General features: G+C 44.6%; 1 protein-coding gene across 3 annotated transcripts in view; it reads right to left on the reverse strand.

Moving 5' to 3' along the window:
• EYA2 (EYA transcriptional coactivator and phosphatase 2) overlaps positions 1 to 17,722 on the reverse strand; it is a gene marked incomplete at its 5' end in the record, with an annotated part of 144,635 nt that extends 126,913 nt beyond the window's left edge. Inside the window, 3 exons of one of the 3 annotated variants that reach the window (XM_079783315.1) lie at positions 1,746 to 1,888; positions 7,363 to 7,408; positions 17,614 to 17,722. In XM_079783315.1, coding sequence (XP_079639441.1) covers positions 1,746 to 1,888; positions 7,363 to 7,408; positions 17,614 to 17,719 — 295 coding nt within the window. Of the gene's footprint in view, positions 1 to 1,745; positions 1,915 to 7,362; positions 7,409 to 17,578 lie in introns of all 3 variants that reach the window. The other 2 variants (XM_079783313.1, XM_079783314.1) reach the window with 2 other exon arrangements.
• Positions 17,723 to 24,611: the final 6,889 nt, after the last annotated feature.

Raw genomic sequence — 24,611 nt, forward strand, 5'->3', positions numbered from 1 at the left:
GACACATAGCACTGAGAACTGTGGGTGGCAGCCGCTCAACCATGCTGACCATTACCAATGCCTGACCCGATGCCCACAGGACTTGTCACTGCCACCTCTAGGACTGCTCTTGAGTCTGCCTATTTCTGTGTGTACTGCCCTGTTCTGGGCTCCCACCACCACCCCACTCCTTCCTGTATCAGTCTCCCCTTGGCCTGCCTGCTTCTCCTCTGCTTCCCTGCAATCCAACGTCCCCATAGCGGCTAAGTGACCTGGAAAGCACCCGGAATGTACCCTACAGCCCTCAGCTTATACACCTGCCAATAAGAGTTCCTGTTTTACTTGTAATAAAATCCCAAATCCTTCCCAGGCCTCTCGGGCTCTGCCCACCTTGTTCCCCCCTGTGCTCCAGCTGACTGGGCTTCTTAGACTTGCCAAATGCCTTCCCATCCCAGGCCTTCCCACTGCGGTCCCCTCTGCCTGGACGCTCTCCCTCCTGAGCTTGCTCATGCTCATCTCTCAGTGCTCAGCTCCTCATCTAAAAGAGCTGCATGGCCCTGGAGCCTAAATTATTCTTCCTTTATACCATGCATCCATATCATGACATCACCGCTCTCCTGGCTCCCTGGCTTGCTAACTGCAGATCTTGGAACTTCTCAGCCTCCGTAATTGGGTGAGCCAATTCCTATTGTCTGTCTGTCTATCTATCTATCTATCTATCTATCTATCTATCTATCTATCTATCTAAACCAGTGGTCGGCAAACCGCGGCTCTCGAGCCACATGTGGCTCTTTGGCCCCTTGAGTGTGGCTCTTCCACAAAATACCATGTGCGGGTGCGCACGTACAGTGCAATTGAAACTTCGTGGCCCATGCGCAGAAGTCGGTTTTTGGCTCTCAAAAGAAATTTCAATCATTGTACTGTTGATATTTGGCTCTGTTGACTAATGAGTTTGCCGACCACTGATCTAAACTATCTATTTCCATCCCATTGGTTCTGTTACTCTGGAGCACCTTGGCCAATGCAGACAGGTGAGCAGTGGATGGTGGGCCTGGTTCACTGAGTCTCTAGTTCTTAGCAGTAAGGTTCTGACAGTCAAGGTCTGTAGCTCTGTTGATTTTGCCTTCCCAGCATCCAGTTCTCCTTCTGACACCATCACTGTGCTTTCCTTTAAGAGAACCATCCCTCCCACTTGTCCAATCCATAGGCTTCAGCCTCCTTATCTCTCGCACCCCAACCTTTTTGCTTTGTCACATGACCCAATTTGGGCCAGTGAGGCTCAATATGGGATTCTGGTGGAACTACTGGGAAAGATGAGTCCTCCTTCCACTGGGAGTGCTGAGCTGAAAGGATGCAAACTCAGAGTTGACAGGCACCATCTTTGCTGCCACAGGAGAAGAATTTATGTGGAAGTAAAACCAACTCAGGGGAAAATATCTGAATATGGAGTGAGATGTATTCTTCCTGACATCATTTGAGCACCTGGACCCAGCCATTCCTAATGTCAGACCCCAGTGTGTTAATCATTACATTTACATTTTCCCCTAAGCCAGCTTGGGTTAAGTTTCTTACTCTAGCAATCAAAAGAGGCCTTGATATACTCTTTAGAACTTGAACCATATTTAATGTGTCTGTCCTCTTCTATCTCCAATACAAAATCAGGCTGGAATCACTTCTGATTCTGCATTTAACTGAGGCAATAGGACAGAAGAAAGATCATGATATTGGGGCCCCACCGGGAAGCAAGGGCTTTGGCTGGTACTCACTGTAGGAAGGTATCCCATAGGCTTGTGCCGGAGGTGGGTAAGCTGTGTAGGGGGTGGCCTGTTGGATCCCCGTGCTGTACTGTGTCTGGCCGTAGGCTGCCATGGCCGTGGGAGGCTGGCTGGACAGGACACGTGGGCAAGGTCTGCACAGAAGGAGAGAAGATGAAATCTCCAAGCCCAGCCCAGCATCCCCTCCCCCTTTTTTGGTATCAATACCACCATTTTCCTTTGGGTATTGACTCTTTCCAGGGCAGAGACAATGGGCAAAAGCTACAGCATTTCCTTTAAGATCGGGAACAAGACAGGATCGTCTGCTTTCACCACTCTTATTCAACATTACTGGAAGTCCTAGCCACAGCAATCAGGCAAGAAGAAGAAATAAAAGGCATCCAGATTGAAAAGGAAGAAGTAAAACTGTCATTATTTGTGGATGACATGATACTGTATATAGAGAATCCTAAAGATTCCACCATAAAAACTACTTGAATGGATAAATGAATTCAGTAAAGTAGCAGGATACAAAATAAATAGCCAGAAATCAGTTGAATTTTTATACACCAATAATGTACTATCAGAAAGGCAAACTAAGAAAACAATCCCATTTCCACTTTGCATAAAAAAATACCTAGGAATACATTTAATCAAGGATGTAAAAGACCTGTACTCAGAATATTATAAGACAATGAAGAAAGAAATTGAAGAAGATAAAAATAAGTGGAAGTATATACCGTGTTCATGGATAGGAAGAATTAACATCATTAAAATGTCCACACTACCCAAAATAACCGACAGATTCAAAGCAATTCCTACCAATGCATATTTCAAAGAACTAGAACAAATGTTCCAAAAATTTATATTAAAGACCCCATAATAGTCTCAGCAATCTTGAGAAAGAAAAATAAAGTTGGTGGAATCATGTTACTGGATATCAAACTATACTAGAAGGCCAATCAAAACCGCATGGTTCTGGCATAAAAACAGAAATATACATCAATGGAACAGAATAGAGGGCCCAGAAATAAACCCAGACCTTTAATGGTCAATAAATATTTGACAAAAGAGGCAACAACATACAATAGGGTAAAAATAGTTTATTCAATAAATTATATTGGCGCCCTAGCTGGTTTGGCTCAGTGGATAGAGCGTTGGCCTGGGGACTGAAGGGTCCTGGGTTCAATTCCGGTCAGGGGCATATGCCCAGGTTGTGGGCTTGATCCCTAGTAGGGGGCGTGCACGAGGCAGCTATCGATGATTCTCTCTCATCATTGATGTTTCTATCTCTCTCTCTCCTTTACTCTCTGAAATCAATAAAAATATTTAAAAAATGATATTGGAAAAATAGGACAGATACATGCATAAAATGAAACTAGACCACCTTCTTATACCACACATGAGAATAAATTCAAAATGAATTAGAGACTTAAATGTTAGACTTACAACCATAAAAATCCCAGAAGAAAACAGACAGTAAAATTTTGAACATTACTCATAGCAATATTTTTTCTGCTATATCTCCTTGGGTAAGGGAAACAAAAGAAAAAACCAAAACAAATGGAACTACATCAAACTAACAAAGTTTTTGCACAGCAAAGGAAACCATCAACAAAATGAAAAGACAACCCACTGAATGGAAGATCATATTTGCCAATGATACATCTGATGAGGGGTTAATATCCAAAATTTATAAAGAACTTATAAAATTCAACACTAAAAATAAAACAATCTAATTAAAATATGGGCAAAGGATCTGAATAGACATGCCTCCAAAGAGGACAACAGATGGCCAATAGACATATGAAGAGATGCTCAATGTCACTAACCATCAGAAAAACGAAAATGAAAACCACAATGAGATATCATCTCACAACGGTCAGAATGGCTACTTCCATAAATGAACAAACAAGTGCTGCTGAGGATGTGGAGAAAAGGGAACCCTGGTGCACTCTTGCTGGGAATGCAGACTGGTGTAGTCACTATGGAAAGCGTTATGGAGTTAACTCAAAAAATTAAAAAGGGAACTGCCTTATGACCCAGCAATTCTAAAGAAACTTAAAGCACTAATTTGAAAAAGAATACATGCACTCCCATATTGATTGCAATATTATTTACAATAGCCAAGATTTGGAAGCAGCCCAAATATCCATCAGTAAATAAGCGGATAAAAAAAGCTGTGGCACATTTACACAATGGAATACTACTCAGCCGTAAAAAAGAAGGGAATCTCACCTTTTTTTGTGACAGCATGGATGGACCTGGAGAGCATTATGTTGTGTGAAATAAGCCAGTCAGAGAAAGACAAGTACCATATGATTCCAGTTATATGTGGAAACTAATGAACAAAATAAACAAACAAAATAGGAACAGACTCATAGATACAGAGAACAGCTGTCAGAGGGGGAGGGTTTGTGGGGACTGGGTAAAAATGGTGAAGAAACCCCACCAAACCTCATAGACATAGACAAGAGTGTGGTGATTACCAGAGGGAAAGGGGTTGGGGGAGGTAGAAGAGGGTAAAGGGGATAAATGGTGACAGGAGGAGACTTGACTTGGGGTCATGGACACACAATAGAATATACAGATGATGTATTATAGAATTGTACACCTGAAACCTATGTAATTTTATTAACCAGTGTCACCCCCATAAATTCAATAAAAAAGAGTACAGAAACCTCAAAAAAAGTCCCTTTGGGCTTACATCAGCTGGAGTCAATTTCTGTTACTTGCAACCATAGAGCACAAATGGATTCTGCACTCCATGGTGAGTGACAGGTTCCATGAAGGGCTAGGGTTTAAAGGGCTCCTTCCTAAGACATCTACACTAATAAAAGAGAAATATGCAAATTGACAGTCACTTCACGACACCCACCAGCCAATCAGGAGTGAGTATGAAAATTAACCTGACAAAGATGGAGGCAGCCACGCCCCCCCAGCATCTCCGGGCCTCTGGGCAGCATGCATGCAGGCTCCAAGCGGCCGGGCGGGGTGGGACGCCTGCTATGAGGAGGAGGGTGGGGGGGGGGTGGGCGGAGGGAGCTACAGGAGCAGCACTCCAGTTGGAGTGAAGACTGAAGGCAGCGGCCAGAGTGAAGGCCTGGGTCCCAGGTGCCGGAGGAAAACCAGTGCTGGCAGCCAGGGAAAGGAAGGCCTATTGCATGAATCTTGTGCAATGGGCCTCTAGTCTGTAATAAAATGACTACTACCAATTACTGAGTGCTTACCACAGCTAGAAATTGTCACTGAGGCCCAATGCGTGCATGAAATCTCATCATATGCTCATATCAACTCTCTGGGTGTGGGTGGGGGTCTTATACCTCTTATTTTAGAGAAGAGAAAACTGAAGCTCAGAGACCTGAAGTCACAGCTAGAAAGTGGGAAATCTAGAACTTAAACTCCGGAATCTGACTACAGAGCCCACAGTTACACTTGGAGCCATGAAACTTTGTTGCCTCTCAATACTTTGTTGAAGCAGCAATAAATAAAGTCAAGGTGGGCTGTTCTAACAGGAAGGGGGCAAGAGGGTGGCCCAGGGGCCATGTGCAGTCCATGCATCCATGGATATAATTTCTTTGGCCAGTAGTTATTTATTTGAATTCATTGCCAATATTTTAAAACCAGGAGGTTTGATTCTCTCCCCTTCCTCCTTATTACCCACTTCTCTTGCAAAGCAGAAGCTTTGACAAGCTGAGTCTGCACTCTGGTGTAGCACCATCAGCTGGATTTGAGTAGCAGCCACCTCTTCAAACTACCACACTCTGTCAGCAACAGTCTCCCCTGGGACCACTTCATGCTGAAAACAGCTAACCATTCTCGTGCCTTTCACATGCCAGGCACTACTGTCCGAATTACTGTGTGAATTGGCTCATTTAAACCTCACAACTGTGACAACCCTTGGAGGTAGTGATGAATCATATCCCCATTTTCCAGGTAAGAAAACAGGCAAAGAGAGACTAAGCAATGTACGAAAGGAACCCACAGCTGATACAGAATTTGAACCCTGCTGGCAGAGGCCATGGCCTTAATTACTGCGCTATGCCCCTTCACCCTTCAGTTACACACCTGGACACCACAGCCATGTGCACTTGACATCCCATATCTAACTATTCTAACCGGCATGCTTGCCAGTAAATGTTAATGAGATTCCCCAATCTGTATCTAATTCTATTTTGGTTAATCACTTTAAAGAAAACCTGTTTGGTTCCAGAGTCCCTCCTACATAGGAAGCCTCATGGCAGGTGTGAGACGGATGCAATACTTCATGGAATGATAAAAAGATGTTCTCGTGTCTTCCTTTCTTTTTGATTACTCCTGTGATAGAGGGTTGGGAAAGTGGTTCCAAAATGTATAAGAAACTCATTTGAACTGGAGACGCCAGAACCAATACGAGAAGGCGTTTGACCAGCCAATATTTTCTTTCTGGGAGGTGCCTGGAAATGCATCCAGTTGGTTGGGCCCTAGCAGTGAACCTTATCGGAAATGTTCCCAATGGACATCTGTCCTTAGAATTAGAAAGTGGAAATCTGAGATGATCAACTCCTGCTTCCCATCAAAACCAATTTACCCCACTCGGATTAAACTGGGGCTGAAATGAAAACCCGGAGAAAAGATGAGGGAGCTCTCTAATCCTGAGGCCAGAAAATAAGCTAGGAAGATTTAACAGACCTTGGTTGCTACTAACAACCCCCAAAACATCTGGAGGGAGAGGAAGGCTGGGAAAGATGCTCCTTAGAAATAGCTTCTCCAGGGTTGTCAAGGGAGGAGCACGTCCAGATAAGGAGTTGCTGGCCATCCCACAGGCCAAACCCAGGGGGCTCCCCAGGGCAGGTCACTGAGGGCCCTGGTAAGCTGTGGTCCCTCCCTGAGCTCCCTCTGCCCAGCACACATCTCCCGTGGAGCGTTTCTGTGGCCGGCATGCAGTGTTGAGATTTCTGATTTACTGGCCCGTCTACCCACTGGATTGGAAGCCTTCCGAGGCAGGGACCTCCAAGACTCCTGGGCTGTGTATGGGATTTGGTACCGAAACATGTTGGGTGAATGTTGGAGCAGAAAGGATGAAAGGAAGGAGGGTGAGGGAGGGAGAGAGGAAAGGAAAGAGAAAAGGATCGGGGGGGGGGGGGTTAGAGGGAAGGAGAGAGAGAGAGAAATAGAGAGGGAGAGAGAGAGAGAGAAGCCCATAGAGAGGAGGGAGAGAGAGAAAGAAGTGAGAGAGAAAGGAAGAGGAAAGGAAAAAAGAGAGACAAGGAAGAAGGGAGGAAGGAATTGAGAAAGAGTCTATGCATAGGAAAGGAGAGAAGAAAGAAAGGAAAAACTGAAAAATGAACAAAGAAAGATGAAAAAAACCCACAACAGCCAACACTGAAAACACTGTTCCGGGCCGCCTTCTAAGCGCTTTTTACGTTTTAGCTCATTTCATGGGACAGGCATTATGACTGTCCCTCTTTTCCAGATGGTGAGACTGAGGCCCGGGGAGGCGTGTCCTTTGCTCCAGGTCGCTCAGCTAGTACGTGCTGGCCTTGCAATTCCTCCCCAGGGAGTCTGGCTCTAGGTATCTGTCCTCCAAGAAAGAAAAAGGCAGAGGGTGTGAGGAGCCAAGGCAAAGAGCCAAGGCAAGGGTACTCACCTTGCCAAGAGCTGGGACACACGTGGAAGGGCCGATGCGGTAATGCCTGGGGGGGAAAGACAAAGTGGAATGGCTTTAGCGACCAGAGTGGTGTCCCACAGCAGTTGTGGCTTCAGATGCCACTTTAAGTGGGGAGAAACTTAGAGAGTCGCTGCCTGGGACCTTCTCAACCACAGTAGCTCCCGTGAGGCACATCTTAGCACTCTCCTTGAAAGCCCCTTCTGGGAGAGCTCTGTCTCCAGCACTGATGGAAGGACTACAGAGAATGACAGCACCTCAAAACATCAGCGTGGGATCCATCCTCCCACCCATTGCACAGGGAGAAACTGAGGCCACAGGGACAGAAAGAAGGTGCCTGACCAGGTCATATGACTAGATAGCGGCACAACTAGGACCTGAACTTGGTTTCCTGACTCTCAATATCCATTTCCCTTCTTCCGGTGACATTACTTTGATATTCCTCCCCTCCTTCCCCAGTTTCAGCCCATGGGGTTCAGGTAGGGCTGGCCCCAGCACTGAGGGGAAGGCACCTCTCGGATCATCTCCTAGGCTCCAGCGAGGGTACGCAGCAGGGAGATGGCAGTGGCCTGGGCTCCTGACTCATCCATATCTCTGGGCACACAGCATACAACCATCAGTGGGAGACAATAAGAGGAGGTGACAGAAAGATGCTAGAACTAAGCAAGGAGAGATGTTTGCAAGAGGATAATTTTACAAATAGACAGTTCAACTCTATGTCATCTTTCGTAACACAACTCAGTGTCCTCACTGTGAGGCCCTGGAAAATCCTAGATCTCATGTCTACTGATGGCCCCAACCTGCCAATGCACACTCTTTGGTGTGTAGGGCAGTGGGCTCTGAGCCTGAGCCTGATCCTCTCCCAGTCCCTGAGCTGGAGGCTAGAAGACCAACCGGAAATTCCAACTCTACCACGAGTAGCAGAGACTTTGGGCAGGCTGCCTAGAGTCTCTGGACCTCAATTCCTCCTGTGAAACGGGGGGAAATCTTTATCTCACAAGGATGTGTGAGAATTAAATGAGAAGGTCACGATGATATCCATCATCAACCCAGGTCTTGTGATGTGCCAAGCGCTCCTCTAAATACGTTATCTGGATTAATTATTTTAATCCTCATCATCACCCCATGAGCAGGGTTCGAGTCACATCCTCCTGTTACAGATGAAGACCTGGAGGCACAGGGAGTTACTCACCCAAGGCCACACAGGTCATACGGTGCAGATCTGTGATCTGAACCTGGGTGGTCTGGCTCTGGAGTCGGTCTTTGCAACCAGGACACTGCAGCCCACAGTGATGGTCAGCATACTAAGAGCAGCTCTCACCCACTGAGAAGCTCACTACATGCCAGGCCCCGAGTTCACTGCCTGTATGCATGATCTCACTTAGTCCTCACACAGTACAAGGCAGGCAATGGCATTCTCCCCAGTGTACAGATGGAGGAACTGGCGAGTGAGGGGAACATGCAAATCAAGCCAAACAACCTATGGGCATGGGACCTGGGACTTGAACCCAAGGGTTATTTCACTGCCAGGTCATTTATCCTAATCACCAGATTAGTTAAATTATGAGTTAAAAACAACTGAGGTGAGGGTGGGGTCCTGAAGTCCATTTAGAGAGCTACAACTAGAATTAAAGAATAAAAGAGACAATATCAGTGTGGAATACTCATAGTAATAAGGAAATGTGTGAAGCTTTTGTTCCAGCTATAGACACGAGAATGTTGTGTGTGTGTGTGTGTGTGTGTGTGTGTGTGTGTGTACAGAATGGCAGTGTCAAAAACAGATTTCTTACTATGTGTCTATTAAAAGAAAAGTTGGAGCAGGCTAATATCAAGGGAAGCCCCTGGCGCACAGTAGGTGCTCATTCAATGCTAATTTCCCTACTCCGGGTTTACTGCTCTGGGCAGGGCCTCCCACATCTCCTTCCTCATCCTCCCCCAGGACCAGAGAATGAACTGTCTCATTCTGAAGCATCCACAGTCTCATTATTGGTAAAAGCCTATGATTTGAGTGTGTTAGGTACATAAGTTACTGAATTAAACATTTTTAATATGTTTTCTTTAATAAATATGTAAATATTCATAGAAACCTGAATCTATGAAAACATTCCTATGGGCTGGGATCAACGTGGCAGCCAATAAATCTGAAGCGAGAGTCTTTGCCCCACAACCGTTCTGCCATGATTTGCATGTTCCCCTCACTCGGCTTCCTCTGTTCCGCTGAACTGTAGAGAGATCTGCCTTCCTCCCTCTCCTGCTGTGTAACCCTCTCCCATCCCCACCCTGGCAGCCCCGGGAAAACTGTGCATGCCAGACACAGGCATTCGGGAAGTGTAAAGATGGTGTGGGATGTGGTAACGAGTCTCTCCACGATGCCAAAGTGTTACAGACCCTGGCGGAGGGTGTGAGGGGGGCAAGTGTGCTGCGCCAGCATGGCCAGGTTCGATGAGCCTGAGGAGGGGCGGTGAAAGATTAAAGAAGACAGACAAGAGAATACAGCTGGGGCTAGGTGGGATCATTGTGCCTGGATGAGGACATAGTGACCCAGCCTGCAAGCCGAAGCTTTATTTTACAGTTAGAGCACACAAAGCAAAACAAGGGGAGTGGTCAACATGTTTACAATGTTCTTGTGAGTTTCCCCTTGTTTTGGCAGCACTTGCTGCACCTCCCACAGCCCATTAGCTACCTAGGAAGGAACTAGGGAGGACTAGAAGGTCAAGCTTAATTATGCTACCAGAGCTCTGCCCTCCAAGCTGGGACTTGTTTGTGGCCCTGCCATAGGTCAGTCCGATTCTTGGCCCTATAGCCCCTCCCTACAGGCAAGCATTCTGGCAATCTAGGGGAGTGGTCACACTGCTCATGGTCACCCCATCATATACATGGGGCTGTGAACACAAGGGCCAGATAAGCCTCTGACTCCTCTCTTCAAGTGAGCCCCAGGCATCTTTGGGGTGGTGACGACAACCACATTCAGCAGCAGCAGCTCCTTTGATATTTGTGGGGTCTGGTGCCTGGTAGATGGAGATGGACTTCCTAGTGATCACAACTTCCTGCTCTTAACCTTGTCAGTGTCACTGAACTTGCCATGATGGGCGAGGGTGAGGTCAAGGGAGGAGTCATTGATGGCAACTCCTATCCACGTTGCCAGTGGTGGAAGCAGCCTTGGTGGCTGACTCACCAGAACCACATCTGTTGACTCCAGGCTTCACCATGTGTCTCAGAGGGAGTGGCTGGCACATTAAATGGGGCAGGCAGCTCTCAAGTGGAGAGGGGCAGAGAGCCTCTTCCATTTACTTCTGAATTTAAAACTCTAAGCCTGCTCCTCCTCCCCAGCTTCCCATGGGTGAAGGGAGAAGGATGAGCTCAACAGATGGGCAGAGCCTCTGGGATGAACTCATTCATTCATTCATTGCCCACCAGGTGCCAGGCTTATGCTAAGAATGGGGTTCCAGTAGTGAACAAAAGCAGTCAGGGTCCTGCCCTCATGAACCCTCCTGCTGAGCAGAGAGATGGGTGGCAAACACAAATTACATCAATAAGTACTTCATTATAATTATAACAAGGTACAAGGCGGAAAGTGGATGGTGTAGAGCATTGCACCTGGAACCTTAATGGCACAGCACTGGCCTGGGGGGTCTTGCTAAAATGCAGACTACAGGTCTGCAGGGCAAGGAAGCTCCCAGGTGCTGCCGACACAGCAGGCCCAGGAGCCACACTCTCAGTAGAAGAGTCTAGACGAGTGGTCGGCAAACTGCGGCTCGTGAGCCACATGCGGCTCTTTGGCCCCTTGAGTGTGGCTCTTCCACAAAATACCACGTGCAGGCACGCACGTACAGTGCGATTGAAACTTTGTGGCCCATGCGCAGAAGTCAGTTTTCGGCCTGGGCGAGTCTATTTTGAAGAAGTGGCGTTAGAAGAAGTTTAAGTTTAAAAAATTTGGCTCTCAAAAGAAATTTCAATCGTTGTACTGTTGATATTTGGCTCTGTTGACTAATGAGTTTGCCGACCACTGGTCTAGACCATGAGCTAATAAAGAACTGCAAATTACAAAAAGGTATCACAATTCTGGGTTAATAAAAATAAATCTCCATTCCTGAAGTTACAAACTCAAATGCATATTGGGACCAAGAAGGTAATATAAATGAGCAAAGTCAAGATCCCACTTTAATATGAGGAAACTAAATCTGGGGTCTGTGTGTGTAAGTGCACACTTATGTGTGACTGTGTGTGTATGTGATTGTGTGAAGTAACTTGCCCACATTGTTCATTCATTCGCACTCAACGAATGTTTATTATGCACCTACTGTGGGCTAGATCTGCAATCCAAATCTCAGCATTTGTTAACTTAATATTCCTTCTGAAGAAAGCATGTGGGCAAGAAGGGGTCGGATCCAAATTCAAATCCTATTCTGCTTCAATAAAACTGCGTGCCTTTATGCCTGTGACCTTCTCTCTCAGCCTCGGTTTCTACATCTGCAAAATGGGGCAACATCTCACTCCCGCACAGCTGCTGCAAAGATTACACAGGCACGTACCTACCAAATGGTAACTGCTCAACATGCAGCAGCTATTATTAGCTTTCCAGTCTCCTGGGGCCCTCGCTTAAGCCATTTAAATCCAGGAGCCCAATTTGAATGTTCACACTTTTTTTTTTTTTTTTTACTTCTCACTGGGAGGATTAAGAAGCTAATGATTCTGAAAGCAGCAACCACTATTAAGATGTCTAACTGGCCCCCAGGGGCTGCTTCTAACTGATCTCCAAGAGATGAGATAATTTCTAGTGAGATGTTCGGAAGCAGGTCTTTGCCATAAAAGGTGCATGTCTATAACTGTATCAGCTCATTTCCCTCATGTGGGTGGTATAAACTGTTCCCGGGCCAGGGCCAGGGACAGTAGGAGGGAGCACTGTATTAGGAGTTCAGAAGTGAGCACCCCAACTTTGACTTGCATTGAGTGACCATGTGACAGTGAAGAAGTCATTTGTCCATCTCGGGGCTGTTCCTGAGGACTGAAAGGCATGAAGCCAGAGGATCCCAGAGTGTGGGGATTTGAGCGGCTATTCATATACACCTTTTTCTATTTAAATCATCACAGTCTTATTTTAATGAGTACGAGAATCATAACAAGTCTATCAGAGTTGTAACTTTTCATTTCTGGAACTGGCCTTAAGTCATCCTTTTAAAATGAATTTATTGAAAGGGAGTTGTTATAAAGAAAAATGAGTAAGCAAGTGACAGTATGAATATATGGCAGAGAAAGTGGCTTGAGAACGTGTGAAGTTTGTGAGATGCCACCGTAAGTGAAAGTCCTTTACCCATGGAGGGCATTAGGTAATTCATAATACTTCAGTGCCCTTTTTAAAAAAGAGGGGATTGGTAATTTCCTTAACACTAAACTAATTCTGTTCTGTGCCAGCAGGGGTCATTCTGGGTGCCAACTCACCCAGGAAGCCAGCTGAGATAGAGATGGGAAAGGTGAAGGTGACCTGTGGCTGCCCAGGTGAGGACCTGTGCAAAGCTCTGAGCAGCTCAATCGGGCTTGGGTGGAATGCACAAAGCCTGCCAGCCCCAGGCTGGAACCGGTGAGACTGAAACTCACAATCAGACCTTGCCAGGCCCAGGGCAGAGGAGTTGAGTTGCAGGAAGTCTGAGAGAAGATGACAGCCCAGCTTGTTCCATAGGGTGGTGGTTTCGGCTCTCCAAGGAAACACTTAAAGGGATTATAGCCTTGGCTTTTGCAAAATGTACCTGTATTTTTAAAAAATATATTTTTATCGAATTCAGAAAGGAAGGGAGAGAGAGAGAGAAACCTCAATGATGAGAAAGAATCATTGATTGGCTGTCTCCTGCCCCTCACTGGAGATGGAGCCCGCAACCTGGGCATGTGCCCTGACCGGGAATCAAACCATGATCTCCTGGTCATAGGTCAACACTCAACCACTGAGCCACACTGACTGGGCTGTATCTGCATTTTAAAAGAAAAAATTTTCTCTATTCAACTTTACTTCCTTAGTTCTGTAACATCCCCGCCGCCCTCCTTCCAGAAGATGGGATACGATTCAAATCCAAATTTCCCTTGAATGGTATGAAGGATAGCTAATATTTCTCGAGTGGTTCCAACAGGTCAGGCACTGTGCTAAAGGATTGCATGGCTCTTATCTCTTTTATTCCCACAACAATCCAATGAGGAAGTTATATTATCTGTACTTTACACACCTGGAAAATGAGGTTGGGGAAGTAAAGGAAACTTTACTAAGGGTTCAAAGCCAATATCAACCTGAAGTTATCTGTGATTCTTCAAGACTGCTCTGTATTCATCCAACTGCCCATCCATCCACCTGCCCATCCCTCCATCCATCAATCCATCCAATTTCCACCCATCTACTCATTTATCCATCCATCCACCCACTCATTTATCCACCTATCTATCCATCCATCCACCCATCCACCATCTTCCACTCATCTATCTATGCACCCCCCAACCCATAAATAATTTTGGGGCATCTACCATGAGCCAGGCACTGAGCTATGTACTCATTTGGAACAGAAATGTAAATACATACATTTAAATTAAAAATTGTCTTTGTCTTGAAGGAATTTAGCATCTAGAACAATAGTTCCCAACCCTGGGTGCACAATAAACTCATTCGGAGAGCTTTAAAAAATCCTATTGTCTAGGTCACACTTCTGACCAATTAGACTCTCTGAGGGTGGGATCTGGATATTAGCATTAATTATCTTTTTTTTCTTTTTACTTTCCAAGAGACTCCAATGTGCAGCCAGATTTAAAACCAGCACTGGAACCTGGTCCTTAGAGTTTGGTCACTGGACCAGCAGCATCAGCTTACCTGGGACTTGTTAGAAATGCACATTCTCAGAGTCCCCGCCCAAACCTTTATAGAATCAGAAATGGTAGGGGTGGGGCTCTTTGATCTGTGTGCTAACAGAACTTCCAAGGTGATTTGATACACAAGAGGATTTGAGAACCACCAGCTAGTACCTTGCTACCCAGAGGGCGGGTGGACCAGAGCGTAGGCATCACCTGGGAGCTTGTTAGAAATGCAGACTCTTGGGCTGGATCAGAATCTGCGGTTCAACAAGGTCCCCAGGTGATTCTCGGCACATTAAAGAGGGGGAGACACAGCTCATCTCTGCTGAGTGTTTTCTAAGCGGCCAGCATTCTGCAAAGCCTTTAACATCACGAGAAGCCTTTCTAACCACTGGCCCACATGCAGGCCACTCTCTACCACAGTCCAGCTTTACCTTCCATAGAAACCACCACCATCTGAAACCCCTTATTTGTTTAAAAATTCAGTACCTGCCCCTTCACTAGAACATAAGCTCTGGGAGCAGGGACTTGTCTGTCTTGTTCACTATTATATTCCCAGAACTTATTCCAGGCCCTGATCCATGGCAGGCATTTGGGGACAATTTACTGAACAAACTTTCATTATCTAGACAGGTGGCTGAGCCTCAGAATGGGGTAGACATTTGCCCAGGTTCACATAGTGAGCTGAGGGCAGGGCTGGGATACACAGGTGGCCGGGCTGAGCCCACACCCTGTAGGACGTGATGTGCAGGGACCCCTGGGAGCAGAGAGATGGTCACCCCTGAAGGTGGGCAGTGGGCAGCATCAGATCCCCACCAGTCCTAGTGCCTCGTACTCAATAGGTGCATCAAACAATCTGTTGACTATGTGATTAGAGGAGTAAAGGAACAAAAGAGAAACTACCGCCCTAGCTGGTTTGGCTCAGTGGATAGAGGGTCCTGGGTTCGATTCCAGTCAAGGGCACATGCCTAGGGTTGTGGGCTCAACCCCCAGTAGGCGGTGTGTAGGAGGCAGCCGATCAATGATTCCCTCTCATCATTGATGTTTCTATCTCTCTTTTCCCTCTCCCTTCCTTTCTGAAATCAATAAAAATATAAAAAAAAAAAAGAAGAGAGAGAGAAACTACCAACTGTGTCTGTGGAGGGACTCAGGAGGCAGAGGCGATGCTGGATAAGGGGGCGTTTGTAATGCAGAACGGAAGGGGCAGGGAGCCCTGTGAGGCTGCAGATCCACCTCTCAGCGTCTTCCCGAGAAACCGTGCACTTGTGCAAATAGCAGCCTGCATGGGACACCCCGGCAGCACTGATCATAAGAGAAAAAATAAAAAAATAAATCAACGACTGAGTGAAGAAGTGGGGACTCTGGAGTCGAAGTGCCTGGGTTTGATTCCTGGCCCTGCCACTACCTGTGCGACTTTAAGCTGGTTACTTAACTTCACCATGCCTCAGCGTCCGCACCTGAAAAGCGGGATCCTAGCCTAACAGGAGAGTGCTATTACATGAGGAACCGTCAGTGTACTCCTGACGGAACGGACTTCGGAGTCAGACTACCCAGGTTCCATTGTGGCCGTCGCTAAGCTGCGCCCTCTGACCAAGCTGCATCACGGCCCCGTGCTGCAGTTTCCTCTTGTGTAAAGGGAGGTTAGTAAGCCTCCACCTCTCAGAGTTGTGGGGACTGAGTGCGTTCAGACATTAACGTCGGGCACACGGCCCAGTGTTCGCTCCAATGGTGACAGAAGAGGAGGAGAATTAATCGATTTACATTGCTCTGAGCACAGAGTATGTGCTCACAAAAGTTAAAGACACCAGGTAGGGACTCACCTGTGGGACAACTGCCCCAGGCTCCCACTGTGGCAGCCAGCATTTCAAGAGAAACTGGAAATCCAGATTTTCCTCTGAACTGCCCCAATTTTTAGAACTTTTATTTAAAACACGGTGTTTAAAAAAAAAAAAAAAGCAGCATGCCTGAAGGTCAGCCTGGGCGGTGAGCTGCCAGTTTGCAACCTGCAACCGTGGCTTTGAACGAACTGCGATTATTGGAGTCAGAGGACAATGACGATGGAATAATAAGTTAAGCCATTATACCATGCCCCCAAGCAGGGCCAGGCACTTTGTATAATATTACTTCATTTAATCTTGCAGTAAGCACCCTGTGAAGTGGGTCATGATTATGCTCCCATTTGACAGAAAATTGAGAAAACTGAGGCACAGAAAAGCTCAATAATTTGTCCAAGACCATCGGGCGGGTTGGCAGTAGAGCTGGGACTCAGACTTGGGTCTTCCTTACTAGCAGCCTATGCCTTGTCCCATCTCTGCTGGCTCTGACATGAAGACGGTCTTAAGGTAACTTGTGCCTCCATCCATAGAAAGAAAAGGATGACTGACTTTGAATGGGGCTCAATACATCTTCTCAAATTCTGTAAGAGCCCAAGGGCTTTACACGCACGCTCCTAAGTGCCAGGGAGAGCGAGGTGGTGTTCTCTGCCCTGCGGTTTGGGCCTGGGAGCCCAGCCCCTGTTGGTGGCACTCAGAGGAGGGCTGTTCCAGCTTCATCACCGGCATGCAAAGGAAATGTCATAATCTTGGTGACATCAATCATGACTCCCAGAAGCCTGGAGTTGCTTAAAAGCAAATTCCTTGTGACGTTACATTACAACTAGAGACACATCTGCTTTTCCACGACAGTTACATAGCATTTGTGCCCCATGAGCTGGCATCAAACCCAGATGGTGAAGGAGAGACAGCCGGGGGTCCCAGAGTACAGGCAGCGAATCCCACAGCTGGCCCGATAAAGGGTTAAGCCCAATGGTAAACAGAATAGCTTAATGCCTTTTGTTAACTCCAGCCCTGCCAGGAAGGCTGACAGATCCCAAACAAGCAAACAATAGCTGGAATTGTTCTAGTGAAAACTCGTCTGGCTGCATCATTTGCCAATAATTTTAAAAAACAGCGTAACTCTCCTCGGCTTCCTTGACTTCAACCCGACCCGAAAGCAAAAGGTGGACGGGTTCTTGTCCCAACACCAACCCCCTTTAGACAAGACGCCCACTTGGATGCCACAGGGCTGGAGGGCGCGGAGGGACAGAGCGGAGACCAGGCCGGCCCTGGAACACACCCGAAACTGGCTACATCTGGGGAGGTGTCGGCAATTCTTGGAATTGGAGACCAAGACAGGAAGTTCAGAGCACGAACGAGCACACTTTCCCCCGCCAATGACTAGACAGAATTGTCAGCAACGTACGCTAAAGTTTTGGTCCAGAGGCAACAATCTAAATGACCGGAGGAGAAATTGTTATAACGATGGTACTTTCGAAAGGATGGGTGTCTAAGTCCGATAGCCCCTTACTATATTCCGCCGGGTGGGCAGGGACCACCTCGGGCCCACCACAGCTCATGCCAGGAGGCCTACCTTCTGCGCCACTCAGAGTCCGGACATCGGCGTCAGCAGTGAGCTTCAGTTTACCCACACAGGTGCTGTTTACAGTAAGACTGGGTGAGAGCACTAGTTCTAGCATTTCCTTGTACCTGAAAGAAAACAAAGGGAAATGTAATTTATTCATCAATTATGCATGCTTACTAATGATTTCTCTTTCTTTCCCTAAGAGTATAAATATGAAAGCTGATTACCTACACCCAGCCGTCTTATAAATTCTACATAATAAAAATTCACTAAACTTTTCATCAGAGGGAAATGAGGCATTGAAATGAAGTACTTGCTCCCCTCGGGAGAATACGCCCACTTGATTAAAACTTTCCCCTCCTTCCTACTATATTTTGCCATTTGAAAAATTATAGCTTGGTCTCTTTCAAATGTCATGTGAATGAGCTGGAGTGAGCCAGGGAGACTTCTCGGGAGAGGAAGGGAGAAATGGTAGGGAGAGAGTGATTGAATTTAGATTCCTCAAAGCCAGAGGCGTGGGGAGAAGTCCGAGTTGACTGTAGTTAAGAGGGGAAACGGATATGGTATTCCACAGTGTGACCTGCTCAGATGGAGAAAGGATCCGAACGCATCACTGATATTTAAGTCCCTCTAGGACAGCGGTCGGCAAACTCCTTAGTCAACAGAGCCAAATATCAACAGTACAACAATCGAAATTTCTTTTGAGAGCCCAATTTTTTAAACTTAAACTTCTTTTAACGCCACTTCTTCAAAATAGACTCGCCCAGGCCGTGGTATTTTGTGGAAGAGCCACACTCAAAGGGCCAAAGAGCCGCATGTGGCTCGCGAGCCGCGGTTTGCCGACCACTGCTCTAGGCAGCAAAACTCACAGCCCATCACTGTGGTCCCTCCCCAGAAAGAATACACTAGCTCCTGAATTACTCACAATTTTGATAAAATGTGAACAGAGGCAGGGACAAGTCTCCTGGGCTGTTTGATTGAAAACTTTTCCAACCCTTGCACTATGTCAGTACTTATTCCTCCCAAATTCCTACCCACTGTGGTTAGGAAATGAGGTTTCCGGTTCATGAGCACAACATTGTACATGGCAGTTAGCAAAGGACTCAACTACAACCAGCAACGTTTGGCGCTGATTCAAGTTGTCCTCAGAGAAAGGCTAAGTTTACTGACTGCACATCCGTATCCAAGGTCAGGATCCGATATCATTGTGTTAATAAACACGTACTGACTGAAGGCGAAGTGGTTATGAACTCAGATTTCTTCATGAAAAGGTTGTGGGTTCAAATTCTAGCGTCACTACTCCCTAGCCAGAGCAAGTGACCAAATTGCTTTAAGTCAAAAGTGTTCTCACCTGGACAGTGAGGATTATCAAAGTACCTCCTTGATGAGGTCATGGTGAGATGGAAAGAGATGATACATGTAAAGAAAGGACTTAGCAGTGGCAACCTAAATGCCCATGAATAACCAGGCAACATGCTCACACAATGGAATACAATACAGCTGTGCAAAAGGCTGAATGAAGCTCCACATAGCACAACAGACGGATTGCCAGGCAAAGTACTGAGCAAAGAGGTAGGAGGGTACCCAAGGTGTGATACTACTTCTATGAGGTGCAAAATATACAAACCAATATTATATACTGTTTAAAGATACAGACACATGCAATAAAAATATAACAGCATGTATAGGAACAATAAACACCAATTTCAGGACAATGGTTAACTCCAGGAATAGTAGGAGGGGTGGGGCAATTTGGGAAGTGGTACCTTGGGAGTGTCAACTGTGTGTGTGACATTTTCGTTCAGGAGTTGACACTGACTGTGGCCCATCAAAATCCAGCCTGCCATCTGTTTTGTGTAACCCATGAACTAAGGATTACTTTTACATTTTTAAATGGTTGAAAACATTCAAAAGAAGAATAACATTTCAGGATGTGAAAATTATATAAAATTCAAATTTCAGTGTCCATAAATAAAGTCTTTTGGAGCACAGCTCCCAATTGTCCATGACCACTTTCATGCTGCAACTTCGGAGTAATTGTGGTAGAGACCCACAAATATTTAGTATCTGCCAGAAAATATTTACCAGCCCAGTTTTAGTTTGTAAACAGGGTGATGGGCATACTACTATTATCCTCTGTTACCTGGTTACCTCTGCTACCTGGCATCTTTGTGTGCCTGAAACACTTAATTTAAAAAAAATGTTTTTATTGATTTTACAGAGAGAGGAATGGAGAGGGAGAGAGAGAGACATTGATTGGTTGCCTTCTGTGCACACTCCAACCAGGGATTGAACCAGCGACCTAGGCATGTGCCCTGACGGGGAATCGACTTGGTGACCTTTCGGTGCATGGACAATGTTCAACCAACACTGGCCAGGGCTGAAACACTTAATTAAAAAAAAAAGAAATAAATCAGTTATTCTAGGACTTATCATATTTTATATATACTTTTTAATCTGATAAAAGAATTCCACACAAATCAGCTTCTACTGCTTATGTCTTTATATTAGCGGATACACATTTAGTTCCTAAATGTTCCCAGGTATGCATGTATGCTGTGTGCCTGTTTTCTTGTTCCCCGAATGCCACAGACACTCCAGGAGAGAGGCCTAGGAGTCTCGTTCTTTGAATACTTCAAACATGTTGTATGGAGCTCAGCAAATAGCAGACGTTGAACCTATTGTCTGACTGTAGGTGCCAGGAATTTGCATTTTATCTAAACTCATTCCCTTCATCCTTTTGCATAAAGGTTATTCAGGGTTAAAAAATAAACAATGATGTAAAAAAATAGCACTGGTCTCTAAATATCCAGATGCTATGAGTATGGGTATTAGAGGCAGCAAATTGTTAGCTAAAGGACCAAATCCAGTTAAAAACAAAATGAATTCTCTCTCTGCATGCTCAGGGTTTAAAAGTCATTGCCAATATTTTAAAGTAAAGCAATTTCATACAGAAACCTAGATTTTCAGCTTCTCTTGAAAATGGAAGAATAGTGCCACATTTCTGCATGACAACAATTAGCTGAAGTTGAGTAGTGGCAGACCAACTTAGTGAAGGCCTATGGGCTCCAGTTTGCCACAGTCTCCACCCCTCCCTAGTGTCTTACATTTGACCCTCCTTTTCCTTTTATATTTCCTCCTGGTCTCTATAGGCATTTGCATTTGAAACCCATCAGGAAAGCCTGACAAGAAAAGAAATAGCAATGTGACTTCTGGCCTCAGTCACATAGCTTATTTATTTTACTGAGTGTTGCTGTCATCCTCAAGAGCTCTTAGCACATCCAAACAGCATTTGTTGACATTACAGCAGAGCAGGAATGTGTTTGTGAGTTTTAACTCTGGGACAGAGTATTGCTGCTAAAGCTTTTGGTGTCTTCACCCCTTGCCTAATATCCTTGCAGGCCAAGCAACATGGAAATCATCTGTATTTTCCCAACAGCACTTGACACAGAATCTTATTCATTCTGTCATCTGATTGACACCTGTGGGGATAGGAAGAAGGAAGGCGTGGAGGAGGAGAGGGACTGGGAGGAAGGGAGGGAGGAAATCTAGAATTGAGTGATTAGCTTCTTTCAACAAGATTTTTAAAAAAATCCTGTTTATCCTCATGTTTCCAATTCGTCCTACATAATAACTCTAATGTATTAAATGTGTCTTCTTAAATGATGTCATGTTGTTTTATGTGTGACAGACGTGTTTTAATTTACATGAATAGTGTTGTCTTCGAGATCTCGTTCTGTTTATTAGACTTCACCCCCAGTCGGCACTATGATTTTAAAATGGATACATATTGCTGGATGATTCTCTAGCTTGTGGCTAGAAGTCCATACTGTGCACCCGCTCTATTTATTTATGCATTGCCCTAATGGTGAACATGTAGGAAGCCTTCATCTCTCAGCCATCATAAACAATGCTGCAATGAACATCTTCATTTGAATATAATAAATATTTAAAAAATATAAAACATAATAAAATCATAAAACATATTTATGTATAAACACATATATTCTTTACATATATATATACATGTACTAGCAGACTGCTCTTCATAATTCCTGTATTAATCTAGATTCTCACCAGAAGTGCATAAGCATTCTAGTTTCATAAATTCTTTTTTTTTAAATTCTTTATTGTTTAAAGTATTACATAAGTCTCCTTCCCCCCCCCCCCCATTGACCTCTCCCTGCGCGCTCCCGCCTCCCACCACATGCCCCACCCCCCTATTGTCTGTGTCCATTGGTCATGCTCATATACATAGATACAAGTCCTTTGGTTGATCTCTTACCCTCCCAGTAGTTTGATAAATTCTTGCTAACACCTGGCATTGTCCACCTTTCTAATTTTTGCCACGCTGAAGGGGTGGAAAATTGTACCTTAGTTATTTTAAGTTGCATTTCTAAGATTACTAGTGAGTTTGAGCATATATTCAACCTAATAATGGGGCATATGAGTTTTGGAAAACTGCCTATTTGTATCTTTTATCCTTACCCATTTTTCTACTGGATTTTTTGTTTGTTTTCTTGTTGGGTTATTGAAGTGCCTTGTAGAATCTAGAATTCTATGGTTTTAGATGCTATAAGTTTCCTTAATCTTTCATTTTCTTTATTTATGGTGTTGTATAAAATTAAAAATGTCATATATTTGCCCAATAAGTTCTTCCCACCCCCCCCCCCCCTAAATGTAAAAATTCTTTCCCTAACACTTGGACATTAAAGTTTGTCTACATTTTAACTATTGACATGGAATTTTTTCATATTTAAGTCTTTAATTCATCTGAAGTCTTCCACTTAGTATGATTTAAAGTTGCATTTCCCTCCAATATTGGAGAAAATGAAAATAAGCCATTTTTCCTAATATGTATTCAACCCTCTAACTGAATTTACTCCTCAGATATTCTGGGATAGTTTTTATTTTGGTTTCATGTCATTACACAATAAAAAAAAATAAAAGCCACAAAACATTGTTTTAAGGCACCAGAGGACAATCAAGGCAGGGTGTGAGGGCCCAGGACCCCAGAGAGATGAGAAATGAACTGAGTTAAGTATGACCTCTACCACTTTTCCTTGCAAGACATTTGCCAATTTATAAGCACAGAGGACGAAAGTAAGGGTTTAGAGTTTTCCAGTCTCATTGGGCTGGGGAGACAAAAATTGGCATTGAACTATGGCAGTTAGCAAATATCCTAGAGAAATGAGAACAATAGAGAAGTGAGCCTAATATTGTTGACAGTCACTACCTTTGAGGCATTTGCTGATACCTAAGCTGGGTGGGGTGAGATCCAGAGAAGTCAAACAGAAAGGGGTAGCTAAGAAGGCAAGAAATGAAGCAGAGCTTTTGGCAAAGGCATATTTTGGAGTTCATGGCCCATTAAGGATGAGAGGCCTTGGTAAACACACCAAGCTTTTACTTTTAATTTTTTAAAATTTTATTTTTTAATTATAGTTTAATATACACCAGGCTTTTAATTGACACCCCTGAAGGGTTATTGTCTTGGAGCAAGGGCACACCAAATAGAGCCTGCCTTGAGTCATCTTAATCCCTTACTGGATCAAAGTGATTTGCCTCCTACTATCACCACCCACCAGAAGAAAAGTAATTTTCCTTTTGGAGAAGATGTCATTTTCCAAAGTCACCATAATTTTTATACACAATGTTTAGCATGTAATAAAAATCACCAGGCATGCAAGGATATAAGATGAAATGATAACAAAGACAAAAATCTAAATCCATATAAAATTCAGATATGGGGATTATCAAATATGGATTCTCCATCAACTTTGATAATATAATCAAGAAAATAGATTTAAGGTATAGAATGCCACTAGAGAACTAAAATCTTTAAAAAAATCAAATGGAAATTCTAAAACTGAAAAATACAATAACTGAAATTCAGAACTCAATAGAGTAGTTGAACCACAGATTAGATATAGCAGAAGAAAAACTAAATGAACTGGAAGGTAAGTCAGTAGACAAATCTCAGAAAGAAGGTTGGAAAATAGGTTAAAAAAAACATAAAAGCAACATGGGACATGGAGAAAAGGTCTAACATACATGTGATAGAGGCTATAGAAGGACAGGAGAGAGAGAACAAGTCAGAAACTATATTTAATGAAAAACTGACAGAAACATTTCCAAGACAGATGAGAGATATCAAGCTCATGGAATGAAAAAGTTCTGTGCCTCCCAAGCAGAATAAACAAAGAGAAAACACTCCTGGGCATATACGTATATAGTAGTCAAACTGCACATGTGTGAAAACATATTAATCTTAAAAGCAACCAGAGGGGAAATAAAATACAGGTTACCTATAAAGAAGGAGAAATAAGACGTCTCAATAGAAATGATGACTATCAGGAAAAAAAAAAAAAAAAAAAGGAATCTCACCTGCCAATGTAGAATTTTATGCCAGCAAGAAAATCCTTCAAAAGTGAAACAAGCCAATATTAAGATTATTTGCCACCAGAAGACCTACACTACAAAACAATGTTCTGGGAGCATGAAAATTCTGCAAGGAATAGGGAACTGCATAAAAAGGTGAATATGTGAGTAGGAGAGGGATAAACAAAGTTAACTTGTTTTAAGGACCTTGCATGTTCCAGGATGTGATAAAAGTACTAATTTATAGTAAAAAATTTGCCAAGGATGTATGCTATAATGTTAAGGGTAACTAGAGGACAATAATTTAAAAATGGCTACTAACAAGCTAATAGAGGAGAAAATAGAATAATAAAAATACTTGAGTAATCCAAAAGAAGGTAGAGAAAAAACATAGAAGAGATGGAACAAATCTATATATATAAAAGCCAAGTGACCAGAACGACCGGTCACTATGACGCGCACTGCGGCCAGCCAACCGGCCTGATGGGGGTGGGGCCGACCAGCCAACCTCCTGCGGCCCCTCCCCCTGGCCAGCCCGGCCCCCATCAGTCCCCCTGCCCCTGATCAGCCCCCTGACCATTGGGAGCGGGGCCAGCCAACCTCCTGCGTCCCCTACCCACCCCCGGCCA

The sequence above is a fragment of the Cnephaeus nilssonii genome (assembly GCF_951640355.1).
Source record: "Cnephaeus nilssonii genome assembly, chromosome: 11".
NCBI classification, from domain to species: Eukaryota; Metazoa; Chordata; class Mammalia; order Chiroptera; family Vespertilionidae; genus Cnephaeus; species Cnephaeus nilssonii.